This window comes from Micromys minutus (assembly GCF_963924665.1).
Source record: "Micromys minutus genome assembly, chromosome: 5".
NCBI lineage: Eukaryota > Metazoa > Chordata > Mammalia > Rodentia > Muridae > Micromys > Micromys minutus.
The window spans coordinates 74781006-74797557 of record NC_137974.1 but is presented as its reverse complement, the minus strand read 5'-3'; the positions used below and the strand labels follow the sequence as shown (position 1 = coordinate 74797557).

At 36.0% G+C, this 16552-nt stretch overlaps 1 protein-coding gene across 1 annotated transcript in view; it reads right to left on the bottom strand.

Annotated features, from left to right (window-relative positions):
• The window catches only part of KHDRBS2 (KH RNA binding domain containing, signal transduction associated 2), a gene marked incomplete at both ends in the record, with an annotated part of 365783 nt that overhangs the window by 323545 nt on the left and 25686 nt on the right, over positions 1-16552 (bottom strand). The window contains one exon of the mRNA XM_080917471.1: positions 15886-16013. Within this exon, the coding sequence (XP_080773597.1) occupies positions 15886-16013 (128 nt within the window). The remainder of the gene's footprint in view (positions 1-15885; positions 16014-16552) is intronic.

Here is a 16552-nt window from a genome sequence, read left to right as displayed (position 1 = left end):
ATGCAAATCAATCCATTCTTATATCCTTGTACAAAGCTCAAGTACAAGTAGATCAAAGATCTCCACATAAAACCAGGTACACTGAAACTATTAAAAGAGAGAGTGGGGAAGAGCTTAGGACACATAGGCCCATGGGAAATTTTCCTAAACTGAACACCAATGGCTTATGCTCTATGATCAAGAATCTACAAATGGGACCTTATATAATTGCAAAGCTTCTGTATGGTATAGGGCACTGTCAAGAAGACAAAATGGCAGCCAATAGATTGGGAAAGGATCCATTAAAATTCTATATCTTTTAGAGGGCTAATATCCAATATTCAAAAGTAGTAAGAATACAGAGAATCAAACAGTCCTATTAAAAATATGGAGTATAAAGCTAAAAAAGAATTCTCAACTGAGGAATATCGAATGGCCAAGAAGCACCTAAAGAAATGCTCAACAATCCTAGTCATCAGGAAAATACAAATCAAAATAACATTGAAAATCAACCTCATTCCAGTCAGAATGACTAAGTTAAAAAACTCAGGTGATGGCAGGTGCTGGGAGGTTGTGGAGAGAGAATAACAATCCTCCACTGTTGGTGGGATTGCAAGCTGTTACAGCCACTCTGGTAATCAATCAGATGGTTCCTCAGAAAATTGGACATAATACTACCTGCAGACCCAGTTAAACCCCTCCTGTGCATATACCCAAAGGTCACTTCATCATATAACAAGGACACATGTTCTACCATGTTCACAGCAGCCTTATTTATAATAGCCAGAAGCTGGAAAGAACCCAGATGTCCTTCAACACATAAACTTATACAGAAATTGTGGTACATTTACTACTTACTACATTACTATTCAGCTATTAGAAACAATGACTTTATGAATTTCATAGGCAAATGGATAGAACTAGAAACTATTATCCTGTGTGAGGTAACCCAGGCACAAAGTAACACACATGGTATGGACTCACTGATAAGCAGATACTAGGCCCAAAATCCTATGAATACCCAAGAAAAAATTCAGTCCTTATGAAGTTCAAAATGAAGGAAGGCCAAAATGTCAATGCCTCAGTATTTCTTAGAAGGGAGAACAAAGTACACACAGGAGAAAATAGACTGTCAAATACAGTATTGGGGATTGAAGAAAAGATCAATCAGAAACTGCCTTACCTGAAGAATCCACCCCATATCTAGCCACCAAACCCAAGCTCTATTGCTGATGCCAAGAAGTGCTTACTGACAGAAAGCAGATATGGATGACTTCTTAGTGGCTCTGCCAGAGTCATTCAGATACAACTGAGGATACTTGCAGCTAACCATCAGACTCAGCAAGGGGACCCCAATGAATGTGTTAGGGAAAGGGCTGAAGGAGATAAAATGGTTTGCAACTTTATGGGAGGAACATTATCAACCAAACAAACCCTCCAGAACTTCCATGAACTAAAACAGCAGCCATTGAGCACACATGTAGAGAGTCATGGCTACAGTTGTATATGTAGCAGAGGATAGTTTTATTTGGCATCAATGGGAGGAGAGGCCATTGGTCCAGTAAAGGTTCGTTTTCCCAGTGTAGGAGAATGCCAAGTCACTAAGGAGAAGAGGGTAATTGGGAGAGTGTGCACTTTCATGAAATCAAGTGGAGGGGGAGAGGGAGAAATAATATTTGATATGTAAATACAGTGAATATCTATTAAAATCCTACAAACAAACAAACAAAAAGAGCAAAGTAAACTACATGATATTTTCAGGTTTAAGATGTAATAGGGATTTCGATGAATTGCAGGTGAATGGATGAGGCTTGTGTGTGATCAGACATTATATGCATGGCATGAATTCTCAAATGATACAACCTTAAGTGATACTGTTATGGGTATCATGAGTGCTTTTTTAAGCATCTGGTGTAAATTCTGTTCAGTATGCTGAATCAAGAATACCATTCAAGGAACATTCTTTGCTGCCCTTCTCCAGTTCATCACTCCAGGTGCTATCTAAAGTTTAATGATGTGATTTTAAAGGCAACACTCACCTATCCCTGTGATCTGTTCTTAGTCCATACACACTTAGAAATCACAAAACAGGTATTTCCTGTAGCTTTTGGCTAGAAAGTTTCTATGGAATTGGTTTACTTTTTCACTGACTCAGGCTTTAATAAAACCTTGGAGTATACCATTTTGTTATGAAAGATGACAGTGGTATCTCTTAAAAGGTAACAAAGTGTGGGAAACAAAGAAGAAGGACACTAAAGGGTCACAGTGAGGCTGGGTGTGAAGCTATCAGAGAATTCTTTGTAGAGGATGCAGCCTCAGAATGAGGTGGGTAAGGTGAGCAGAGCTAGAAAGGGGATGGGTCTTCGTAGCTCAAGTTGCAGTGAATACATTAAAGTGTCATAAAATGCCAACCCAATTAAGCTACACAGAAATGGAAGGGGAAGAGGTGAGGGAGTAATGGCTGAGAACACTAATCAACACTAAACAAGAAATAATCAGCAAACCCTGACAATAAGGATTATGTCAGAAAATGGCATGGCCAGGTATCAGTGTGAGGAACTGCCAAGGCCATAAGGTCAATTACAAAGGCCTTTTCCCTTTGTAAGATGTTAAGGCAATTACCTTTGGCTCTGTTCAACAATGCCTGGGCACACAAAGAAAAGTATGAGCTCCTTGATTTTACCCCACATAGAACCTATCATTTTTCTTTAATGTGTCTTCACTATTCAATCATAAATTATCTTCTTCACTAGATTCTTTAAAAATTCACAATAAATGTTATATCCAGATATGTCATTCACTGTTTACAAAAATATGGAAGTTCAAAGAGGCCATTAGAAAGAAGGATGAAAATGGGTTAAAAATAAAGGCATTATATCTCCATACTTTTTTGATTTCCCCGAACATTTGAGTATTACATCCTCAATACTGGTAACAATTATCTTCAAAACTTCAGAGTAACTAATCATCTTATTCTTCCCCCACACATGTGAGATAGAATGCATTTTTTCTTTCTAGTTGGAAAACATTTGGCAGCAGAATTTTGTATGTTAATACAATGTCTTCCATATACAGTTCCCAAAGTGCAGTAAAAAAACAATTCTAGAAAGTCTTATAAAATAAATAAATAAATAAAATCACACCTGATTGGCTGGATGCAGAAAGAGGGTAGGCACAAACCTTTTCAACACTTCAAGCCATCTGTGACACAAGGTAAAAGCATTAGACCTGGAGAATGTGTCCGGTCATGTCCACCTATGTGTTTTTCTGTTTATTTCATCAACTGATGATACATTTGGATAAGCCTGTGAAGGACTTGGTCTTTCCATGCCATCTTCATAAAGGCACAGCATACACTTTGTTCAGATTCAGCCCTCTGCCTGTAACATCGCCTCCTCTCCAGTCTTACTGGATGGTGCCCTCCTTCCAATGCTCACTGATCTATTTTCATATCTTCTATTCTTTTAATTAATAGTTTACTTAGTAAACATTAATTAGTTTCATCAGGACATTTTAATACGCATATATGGTCAATATTCATTGACTCATCGTATCCCCTCTTTGTCTTCAGTTTTTCTCTCTCTTTCATTCCAATGGGCAACACTCTGACATCAAGTTATATGCATGAATGTGGATACAGAGATAGAGAGCTAAGCTCTGCACATGAAAGTTAGGATATTTGTCATATCCCCTATTCTCTCTTGTTCTTCCTATCTTCCCTTCTCCTCTCTCCCTTTCACTCATATTATGCCTTCTATTTTTCTTTCTCTTCATTTTGAAAAATTCACAAAATCTATTATCTATCTATATCTGCTTGTCTGTCCATTTATCACCATTGAGTGACTCTCCAAAATTATCAATTTTATAAATTTTCATAACCCAATGAGAAAAAAATGTGCAAAGTTTCAATGTCATGTAATTCTTGAAGCCATTAATAAGCACTCAGAAGACTGTACAGTGAAAAGATTTCACCCTTGTTTACAGAATACTATTAGTTAAAAGAAAACACTGTCTGAAATATTAAGCATTAGGTATGAGAGTGTCTCAAAGACAGTTGTAAGACAGGTGTGTAAGAAGTGAAAATATATTAATCAAGGACAAAATACTATAACCAACAAGTCAATGATCTACACATAAAGCAGAATATGAGTTATAGCAACTTCTATGAATTTAAATATTCTATGTAGAGTATCCAGCTTCCAATATGTATTTTTCAAAGATACCAATCTCTACTTCATCATAACTGAGCAAAGATGTTAAGAGTTATGTTTTATAATTGTATTTATGAAACCCATCCTTGGTCCACTTTTAAGATAGTGCATCTGAAATGGCACAGTTATATATAAGTCATGGTTTGATGGTTTTTATCTCATATTCTTTCTACTATAGCCCTCTTTACTCTCTAATTTGACTTGATTTTTTTCCAGATGGAAACTTCACTGGAAACAGATCATAGCATTATATGGTGCTCAGGGAGTCTTGTGGAAATATTATGAGAAGAATTGAGGAACCAGAAAGGGATAGGGATTCCACAGTAAGACCATCAGAATCAACTAACCTGGAATCTTGGGGGCTCTTAGAGATGGGATGAACAACCAAAGAGCTTACAAGGCTGGACCTACGCCCCCATGTGTATATGTAAAAGATGGGAAGCTCAGTGTTCATGTAGGTCCCCAACAACTGGTGTGAGTGCTGTCCCTGAATCTGTTGTCAGCTCTGGCTCTGGATTCTGTTCCCCCAACTGGGCTGCCTTGTTTGGCTTCAGTGAGAGAGGAGGTGGCTAGTCTTGTAGGGATTTATGAAATACCAAGGCAATTTGGTACATGCAGTGGGGTGGGGTGGGCTTCCCCTTTTCAGAGATGAAGGAAATGAGAGATGGAGGGAGGAACCATGTGAGAGTGGGAGTCATTGCTGGGAGGAGAGGGAGGAGCTACAATTAGAAAGTAAACTGAATACATGAATGAATGAATGAATGAATGAATAAATAAATAAATAAATAAATAAATAAATAAATAAATAAATAAATAAGTAGAAAAATGTCCAAGTTAGAAAGACACATGTAGGATGAAATGTTTTTTCCTAAGAAGATTTGACACTAACAAATTCAACACCACAACTTTCATCAGATTCTCTTTACCTTGCGTGCCAAATACTAAGCAATTAATGTTTAGTCTCAGTCCCTGAGTCTCTCTCCTGCCCTCTGCTCTCCCTTCCCAGCCCCAGCCTCTCTCTCTCTTCCACTCCTTTCCTTTTCCTGTCTGACTCCACCAAATAATGGCCTTATTTTATATTCTCATTTCCTTTTCATAACTTAGCTCTATATTTTAAGAATTGTTTAAAAATTGGTTTGAGTTTTCTATATGAATTAATACATTCCCCAGTTTTTATGTATCAATCATAATATAGAATATATGAGGAAGACTGTTTAATAGTCTTCAGAATTTCATCTTTTTCTCATTTGGAATTATGAGATGAATGCAAAATGCCTAATGTAGAACTAATAAATATCTCTCAAATGGCTGAGTGAATTCGTCAAAATTAATATTCTGAAGGATGATGTATGGGCTATGAAAGCTCTTTTGTAAAAGGTCAAATGATGTTCAATATACTGTATTTAGCAAAAGTGCGTGATTAAGTAATAAAACCATAATACAATATTCAATGATAAGTTGAAAATGGTTCCTGAGTTAACCTTTTAACTTCATTTTAAGCAGGAAATTTGATGAGGTAACATAAATGATAAGAGAGGCCCGAGAGTCAAGTAAATTCTCCACTAGAATTATTTTATACTCAAAAGCAGACTCTGTATTGTGATTAGAGCAGCCGTGGGGGAGGTGAGAGTGGTATTATCAATCTGGGTCTCCTTTTAGGTCTCTGGTGACTGCTCCATGGTGGCAGGATTTCAGGAATTCTGTAACATGAGGAATGATCCAGGACACATATTCTAGCATAGTTTCTTAAAGCCCATGTTTACACTAGCAAGTGTATCCCAGGACAGATTTGCTTCTTTGTAGTCTACAAATGTTTTATGCTTAGATGCTTCTACATAATTGAAACAAATAACAGACAGAGCACAAGAACAACATGTCCTATTGCTCCGTGCGACAGGGACTTACAAGCAGCAAATGGGAAAAGTATAAGGTGTGCTGAAAGGTGAGGCAAACAGTGGAAGATTATAGTGACTGCGAGTGTCACAGATGCTTCTGTATCAACTGGGGAGTTTCTTCTTTTTCCTAGAGCAAAATGGGGAAGTGCTGGAGATGTTCTGTATGATCTTAAATTAATTCTCTGAGATATTATTAAAAGGTATGATGTGACCTGACCTGCATCTTACGGGTTGTGCTTCTGGGTCTGCTGAGAAGAGTTTGGAAAGGCTACTGTTTGAATAAGAAGACTGAAGAGCCACTGCCATTATAAACTTGGAGAAATTGATGGCAGAGGACAGGATAAAGGAAGCCATTGGTCCTGTTGTTTCAACTCATTGAAGTTTACAAAGGTGCTCATAAAACGTTTATTTATTTGCATCTTTAATTCACTTAAACAAAACACAGCTATAAGGGCATGAAGATGTCAATGATTGGGCTCTATGATGCTGTTATCCTATACAGATAATATTTAATCATTAAGTAATTGCTCATCCCCATTCCCCAAGTATCTGGGATAAGATGAAGTAGAAAATAGAATAACAACACTTACTCTAAGACTTGACCTGCCAGTATAAACTTATCATTAAAGTGTTACCTTAGTTCTTCATAGATTTTACGTTTATTATCTACTAGCCCTTGGTTTAACCAGGAATCTTTTTACAAATATTCTTACAGCAAAGCTGTAGTGGAAATATTCTCCCCCTGTGTTTGGTTATCAGAGACTCCCTTAATTTCCACACTATTTCTGAGTACACATTTGATTATTTAAGCATTCTTAGCATGCTTGTCTAACATTATGTTAATCTTCTTGTTTTTAGGACTTTGAAGACAGAAAATCACAGTATCATAGTATTCACAATGTTGTATGAGAAATCTATAGGGAGACTGCTGGGTATCCTTGTATGTGACACATGGCTTTTCCCTTTCTGCTGATTATTAATCTGTCTGTGATGCTTCTGTAAGTGTATGAGTTTATCTTCCCTAAGGTTCTTATTTCTTCTTGGACATTTGTTCAGTGTCTTTTGTCAGATTTCAGGGGTTTCCAAACATTATTTCTTCATTATCCCTCTGTGTTTGCACCTCTTTTCTGGAGTTATATTACATCTGCTAATGATGTAATATAAATCCCAGAGATTGATCTCACGTTCCTTGGGGCCATCAGACTCCATGGTTTCTATAGTCCTCTCTTTGTATTTCTTGGTTGTTTCTTCTGTTTATATATCTTGTTAAATTCCTCTTATTAATCTTCAAAAGAATGTTAAAATTTCTTCCTTAATATTCCGGCTTGTTACTTTATGCTCATTGTAACTAGTAAGATATTAATTCATACTATCAAACCTTATAAAAAAACCAAGCAATGACAAAAATGTATTTATATACTTTTATGCAAAAATGCTTAAAATTGGTATATTTATCTATATTTTTTTAATTATGTTATTCAATAAAAAATATTCCGGCTTGATTTGGTTCAGGGTCTTTTGTGATACTTCTAATTGTCCACATATTGTATTTTTTTGCTCATGCCTTGCTTTATTTTTAAACATTTTGCTTAGAGGATCAGCCACCAGATTGTTTTCATTAACACTTTTTATGATTTATGATTTCTATATTTTCCTTTGAATAGGCTGTGCCATCTTTCCTTCATTTTATACATCCAAACACACACACACATACACACACACACACACACACACACACACACACACACACACACACACACTTGCGTGAGGTTTTTGCTGTTGGTATGTGCATGCGCTTGTCTCTGAAGCAACTGTTAGAAACTGGTGCTAATGTTTTGTCTTACTTTGTCTCCCATAACTGTGCTGCCAGATCTGAGAGTCCCTGCCCCCAACTGGCTTTGATTGGTAATAAAGAGTTGCTGTACAGCCATTGGTTGGGCAGAGAGACGGAGGCAGGACTTTTAGATTGTACAAGGCAAGGGGCCAAGAGATAGAGGAGAGAGGAGCATCACCCTGACTTGGAGGGAGAAGGGTCATTTAAAAGCTGTGGAAGAAAATTCATTGTAGGTGGAAAGTAAAAGCAGCCCAATTGGGGTGCAGAGGGCTTTCCAGAAATTAACAGGGCAGCAAAGATAAAAAAGTTTTAGAAAGTGTTAGGCAAGGAAAATGGTTACTCGTTGCAGGGAGGTTTAAAAATGCTTAGTAATTGAGCAAGTCAAGGCATATAAAAATTAGCTGGTGTGTGTATGCATGCATACATGTGTGTATGTGTGTGTGTGTAAATCACCTCTACAGATAACAATGTAAGAATTCTAGATATCAGAATATCTTTCCTAAATCTGCAGTTCTGTTTTGGGTTGTTCATTTGTTTGCTTGTTTGTAAAGGCAGGCTACTTCTGTGCCAGCCATTGGTCCAAGATGTAAAATAAAAGTACTTCTCAAGTACTTTCAGAATCTTTCTTTTTCCTGGGCCTTCATGTTCAGTTTCTAATTTTCTGTTAAACAAGTTGTGTTTAATGTCTTGATTTTTAATGTTTTGTACTCCTCCAAAATGAATAAATGAAAATTGGTTATGAGAAATATATTTTATAGCCTCTTAAATATCTAGGAAGTCAGTATACGTAATGAGAGACAAACTTTTAATGACAAACTTTCAAAGACAAAGTGGCAGTCTGTCTTTTTTGTCTGCAGGCTTGTAATGAGGTCTGTCATCTTATGGCAGAATTTCTTCTATCTCCCCCAACCCCGATTTCTAAAAGCTGTGCACAAATGACCAGAATTAAATGCCCAGCTTCTTGGTAGGTTTGTTCCTAAGATAATGGGCAGGTGCTAGAAGCAAAAATGGATTCCAGTTGATAGTGACTGTTTATGCAAACCTTGTCTCAGAAACTCTTCCTTTATCAGACTACAGTTGCACAAGGGATTCATCAGAAAAAGCAAAGAACAAAAGACAAACAAAAGAAAAAAAAACAAAACAACTACAATAACAAAACCAAATCCACCACTGTAATTTTTACTAAAGGCACAAGAGTTTTCCTCAGACTCTTCAATATCCTTCACACTCTGCTGACCCTGGACTTCTTTTGAAAAACAGATTGCTCACATAGATGGGTGGACATGTAATAATGAAAAAGCAAAAAAATCAAGAGATCTTTACTCTGTGTCATAAAGATGAAAGTGAGACAATGCTTTCACTATTTCCTGCTACGCCCATATAACTATGTGACAAAATCAAGTTGCCAACTACCAGGAGAGAAAAACCACAAGAGGACACCAACCTAGGCATAAACCCCTTGATCTGCAATGATGTCTTACCTATGAGACGTCACAGGCTTTATTCACAAAGCTTATGGGAGTAACTAGTAAATATTTTATTTGATTAAAGGACCACTCCATGAGATAGAACCCAGGTACTCAACACTGTCTGAAAGACCTATAACCAGATACTATACACCCAGAGACTTAGGACAAAATGAAATACTACTCTGATATGGATGCCACTGCATCAGTGGGAGGAGGGGTCTTTGGTCCAGTGAAGGATAATTTTCCCAGTGTAGGGGAGTGCAAAGGTGGGTGTGAGTGGTTGAGAGTAGGAGCATCTTTGTGAAAGCAAGGGGTGTGGGGAGGAGGGATGGGAGATGGAGGAAAAGGGATAAAATTTGAAATGTAAATACAGAGAACTTGCAATAAAAATTATTTTAAAAAATGTAACAGTAAAATGATTCCTAATGTTATACTGATGTAATTACATGTAGGTTTGTCATTCAGCCAACACCACGGCATCTTCCTCGTGCAGCAAATGAGAACCGATAGAGACCCACAGGCAAATATTACACCCATGGGGAGAAACCTTTGAATATTCATCCCTGAATGGGATGCCTCCTACAAACCTCTCCCCTAAAGACTCAGGGAACACCACGGAAGAGGACTCAGGAAGAATGTAAGATCCAAAATGGATGCAGGACATTGAAGAAACAAAGCCTACCAAATCAACATGATCAGAACTCATATGAACTCACAGGGACTGTGGCAGTATGCACAGTGCATACATGGGTCTGTGCAAAATCCTCTGTGTTATATATTATGGTTCCAAGTTTAGAGTTCTTATGGGAATCCTGAATGTAGATTCCTGGTTGAGTGCATCCCTGACTCTTATCCCATCACTTTGTCTCTTTTTCTTCTACTTGATTATCCAAATCCAATGTTAGAGTTTGGTTTTATCTTATAGTTTGTTGTTGTTGTTGTTATACTTCATGGTTATACTTTAGAAGCCTTGTTCTTTCCTGTTGAGTGACAGAATGGGAGTGGATCCAGATGTGAGAGGGGTGTAGGGAGGAACAGAAGCAGATAAAGGGGCCTGGGGAACCATAATCAGAATATATTATGTGAGAAAAGAATCGATTTTCAATAAATCAATTTTTTTCTAGGGAAAAAATGCATTGTCAGTATAAAATGGTGAGAATGATCAGAACTGCATAGTAAAAAAGCAAGAACATTGAAAGACGCAGGAAGGCCAGTGAGCAAGATCAAAAGTCATTCAAAACGAGAAGGAGTGGACATTGTACCATGGAACGTCTCTAAATTCTGTTGGAAATGGGATCAGTCCAAGAAGATAATGAAGTACTCCAACATATTGCAATATATTTCTTCACATAAAATTTGAATAGAGGTTGCACATTATTTTCTTTTCAGCTGATATTTAATTCAAAGGTGACAGGATAGGGAACAGATAGGAATTAAACTGAAAATTAAAGCGCTTATCAAATGTGCCCTGTATTTCATTGAAAAAGTAATTAGGATTAATTCTACAGAGTGCTCACCCTGTAGATTTTTCTGGTTCTCTGGTTATTTCCAGATGCTAGTACCACATGACATGTACTAAATGCTTTCATGATGACAGCAACATAACTTGAAAAATAGGAAGTAGACTTTTGGACAAACTAAGTGGAAGAAAAAATCTAATACATCTTAGAGGATTCTGAATTTACCGAGAGAGAGAGGTCTTTGAAGTTGTAGAAAGACCGAATTGTCCAGTTGGGAAAAAAATACACACTAGAAACAAGCAATTATCCTCTTCCAATGAAGGCTTCCATGTCTAAGTTCTAGTGTGTCTGTGTGTGTGTCTGTGTGTCTGTATTTCAAAAAACAATGCCTGTCTAAGTCTTCTAAGATAAAAAAATTCACTTCATGGAGATGTATATTCCAAATGAGTGTATTGCATTTTTGTTCATCTTTTTATTTCTCTCATACTGTTTAGTAAGTATTATCTCTCAGGACTTTTGCTTATATATTATGATTTGTGATATTATGTTTTTATGAGTTTATGTGTATTTTTCCTGTTTCATAAGCTTTTCATTGTATTATGTTTTTATTTAGTTGTTTCTGTTCAAAAGAGAGAGAAAGTGATGAGATGGGTATGTGAAGTGTGGTGGCTGCTCCTGGTTGTCCACTTGACTATATCTGGAATGAACTACAATCCAGAATTGACAGGCTCACTGATCTTGAGACTGGGGGATACAAGTTTCTGATCTGGATATTGGCATGGATATCTTGAGGCATGGTGGATGTGAATCCCAGGAAACTAAGGCAAGGAGATCTCTGAGTTCAAGGTCATCTGGAACAAAGAAAATCCCAGATACAGTAATGGTGGCACGCACCTTTAATCTGGACCACAGCTTCTGCTCGCGACCTCCATAAGGACACTGGAAGAAGGAAGACCCTCTCTTCTTCTGCTGCCTGTTTTATGGGTCTGAAAAGCTGTTAGATCCTTTGATTAGATTCACAGCTGCTGCTGACCATTGTTGGGGGGTTGTAAGTCATCAACAAATCCCCTTACTATAAAGAGACTACCCATATATTCTGTGAATCTAGAGAACCCTAACTAATGCATGGAGGAATAAGGATGATCTTAGAGGAGTTTGGGAGGATCAAAGAGAAACCTTGATATGAATATATTGCACAAAATGCTCCTTTTCATACTAATAAAATCGAAAGACGAGGACCTAGCTTATACCTCTTCCAAAAGTACCCATGAGCTACAGCAATAGCTTGCTTGACAGTCTAAAATAGATTATATCTCTAATATGCATATGGATTTCATATTTTAAAATTAAGAAGTGTGTTTGAACTATGATGTAAGGCACAGATGGATTTTGGGAGGAGGTGTTAATGTTAAGAATTGGCATCTTTTCCATGACAGAGATTGAATAGAGAATCAATTCAGTAGAGAATGCAGAAGAAAAAAGATTCACATTTTTTTGCAAGATTACCAATTACTCCTGTATTAATCTTGTTACCAAAATATTGAAAACTGTACATAAAATTATTTGATAATACATTCTATTTGCCTCTAAATAAATAAACACAAAAGCTAGGGCTAGATAAGTCATGATTAAAACTCTTCAACAGCATTCTTAGAGTTTCTATAATTTAAGATCTAAGTTTCTTTCAATTCCTTGTAGTATTCAACTAAGTCAGCAAATTAGCCTGAAGTTGGAGACTAATTGAAACAAAATCTATGTGGAAAAGGTCATGTAGTAAAGTCATGATAAGGTCATTTCCCTGAAGAATTTCCACACTTCTTTACTGCCCTTTGTTTGAAAGGACTAGGCCACCAATACCCTAATTACTGGTGCAAATAGACACTAAGCATCCAAGAAATAGAGACTCAGAAAGCCTTATATAAAACAGGTCATCCTGAAGAGCACATCCAGGAAGGATGAGATAGTTTTTAATATACAAGATTGAGTTCTATATCCACGTCACTGCTCAGTGTTCCCTACTATCAACAGAACAACATGCTAGCTAAGCTCATAAATGTATATCAGACAGCTAAAGTTCAAAAATTAAAATGGAAATATTCAATATTCAAAAATTAAAATGGAAATATTCGATACTCTGTGAAAAGTATCAACAAATACTCTGAAAGAATCAATGCTTTGTAATAAATGTGGCACTCATTCAAAAGATTAGAGAAAATGATAAAACAATGTATGTTTTTGAAATATGATTTTATGGTTGTATTATAAAAACCAAATAGGTCACCATTGACAGGTGACAAAAGAGCATAGGATTAGTGTTTGTGAAGAGACACCATGACTAAAGCAACTCTTACAAAGGACAACATTTAACAGGGGCTAGCAGGACAAAGTCTATGCTTGGCTTTTCTGAGACTTTGTCAATGCAATCAATCTGATTCTCTACATGTTAGAATTAGCCTGACAGACTCTTCAGACATTGGCGAAAGCAGCTACATTCCTCACTAAATTACCACAATACAGTCTCTAGGCCACATACTAACATTCTTCTCTGAAACTTCTTAAGACAGGCCCCATCAGTTCAAATCACCATTAGCACCAATGCCTTCCATATTCCTACTAGAATGGCCAATAAGCCTCACTTAATGAATTCTGCTGTTTTCCAAACCCAAAGTCACAAAATGTGCATTCCTCCAAATAAAAACATGGGCAGGCCTATCATAGCAATACCCTAGTCCCTGGTACCAACTTCTGTCTGAGGTAGGATTTTCATTGCTGTGAAGAGACACCATGACCAAGGCAACTCTTATAAAGGTTAAAATTTAACTGGGGCTGGCTTACTGGTTCAGTCTATTAACACCATGGAGGGAAGCATGGTAGCATCAAGGCAGGCATGGAGCTGGAGGAGATGAAAGTTCTACATCTTGTTCCCAAGGTGAGTTGGAGAAGACTGGCTTCCACAGAGCTATCAGGAGCTGAAAGCCCATACCCACAGTGACACACTTCTACCATCAAGGCCACTTCTACTCCAAAAAGGCCACACCTCCAAATAGTGCCATTCACACTCTGGGCTAAGCACATTTAAACCACCACAGTTAGTAAGGCAAGCTCTTTCACAATATTTCCTCATTCTTTAAAGGGTTTTGGAGTTCTCATTTGTGTGATCAATAAATGGAATAGGCATTGACTAAAAATATTAAATGTTTGGCAGTCTATTTAGCAATTAAAAAGATGGGAGGTTATTCTGAAACATAAGGTGTCAAAGGAAAATTCCATACTCTACTATCCAGAAATGCAAAGCTCTCAATTGTCCACATTTTACATGAGAAGTAACATAAATATTTAAGCATGATCAATCAAATTAAAAATTCAACTGTTCAAAAATAAAAATGAAATATGTCCTAAAAATCTTCCTCAGTAACAAAGATCTCTTTTAAAAAAATAACAGAATTAAAGTCTTCTGATCTGTAGAATCAATGTTACAAATTCTATGACATTTCAACGTTAGCCCAAACTTAAGGATTTTGATTCCAAAACATTTAAATAAAAAGAATTTGCAGACACCTGTGGTTTGAACATCTTCAACTTAATTTGGAAATAATACAGCACATTGAAATTTGATGCTATACAATATTCCTGTTTTAATGGTTGTCATTTTGAATCAATTGTGAACTCTTAACTTTCAGCATTTAACAACACACACATTTGAAAAGCCATTGGGTCTCAGAATGACTTCTATGTTGCCAACAACATATGGCCAGAAGCTAGACAGAAGCATTTCATTGTCATACTTTCAGAAACGCAGAATGAGAAGTGTTACAGCTAGAGACAGCATCAAGTAATGTTATATTTACTTGCATATTAAAGAAATAACCTTCTATTTAAAATATAATTTGTTAATTTCTTTTTATAAGTCAACAATATAGCTATCATAATAGATTGGAAAGGAACACATCCCTTCATACACTTTCATAAGATCACCCAATTTGAAATTTACTATATATACATATATATATATATATATATATATATATATATATATATATATATATATATGACAAATATTCCTACTGACGATGCTTTATTACAACAGATTAGGTCTGGTTGTAATAAAATCAAAATGAACTTGATCCTTTATATCATCTGATAGCTAAATTTCATTGCTTTTGAATGTAATGGTTTTTTCATATTTCAGGTGATAGTAAACAAAGCATTTAACTTAATTATATTTATTACATTTTATCACAGTTAGAGGCAATTGGAAAACTATAGCATTCATTTCTGTAATCTTTATTTATTAAGATAATTACATGGTCCTTGCTTCCAATTCACTCATTATAAAATATATTACCAGCTTGATTTATCTATTTTTAGATTTTTCATTTATTTGCAAAAGTAGAAATACCTTTTATCCACTGAAATATATTAATATTGCCCATGAAACCACATCATTGAATGCTATGTTATACTACAATGAATTACTTGTAGGTACAATTAATATAGTTAGAGATGTGTTACACTGAAAACAATGCTGGAATTAGTTTTAAAACTGTCTGTAGAAGACAAAACAGTAAAAACCATGAAACCACTAATATGCTGTATTCTTAATGGTAATAAGACTTGAAATATTACCAATTTCCAAATAGTTAGCTAATGTTGTACTCTTTATGTTCTTTCCAAAAATAAGCATAAGAATGTTTGCGTGCACGTGTGTGTGTGTGTGTGTGTGTGTGTGTGTTTAGTGTATACCAGAAGAAAATATAATAATTTGTAAATAAATGGGCAAATTGGTGAGCCATTGTCATGCTGCCTAAATGACAAAAACGTATAATTATGGTTTTCATATCCGAAATAGAAATGTACTAAAAGTAAAAGTTTTACTGGAAAATAAAGCCCTTCACTGTTTTTTTTTTTTATGTTTCTGCCTGTATCATTGTCATACTAAGATAGCAAAGCTTTACATGTGTAACTCCTAAGAGTCAATGACGAAACCCTGAGACCTTCATCTATTTTGTCCCAACACACTGAAAACGCATGCAGTACCTTTGGATACTGTTTCACTGGGATCAGCACTCTTTCCGAGAGCTTTATGTTTTTGTTGCTGATGACATCGAGATATTTCTTTTCTTCGTCTTCCTTTTTTCCATCTGAGCCTTGAAATTTTTCAATTTCTGAAAGAAAAAGAAAAAAACAATTATGAAACCAAAAGTAGCGACGTGTCAAGTGAGCCCCAGTGTCCGGATAATTGTACCATTCCACAAACAGTTTGGGTAATTCTGATAAACTGCATCTTGCAGACAGCTATCTGAATCCTCTACAAGGAAACCTCTGCCCACAGCAACTAAAATGTGATAACGAAACCAGAAGAAAGGATGCGATACACTTTGCTGCTGTGTCCATCTTCTGACAAAAGAGAAGAAACATATATCTTGTGGTTACATAAAGCATCTAAAACCAACAGTTTTCCTGAAAATAGTGCCAGACCAAAGCATACTGTATGCTTATAATTTTTATTTTATATAAAATTATTCCTCCAAAATGTAGCAAAAATAAATTATATGTTTTTTATTATAAATAATCTGATAAAAGGATCATATAAAATATAAGGACTGTAATTAGTAAATGTTGAGAAAAAATGGTTATTTTTTTCTCTTAAGAAAGTTCCAATATGGCTATTTTAAATATAATTACACTTTTTATTCATTATTTA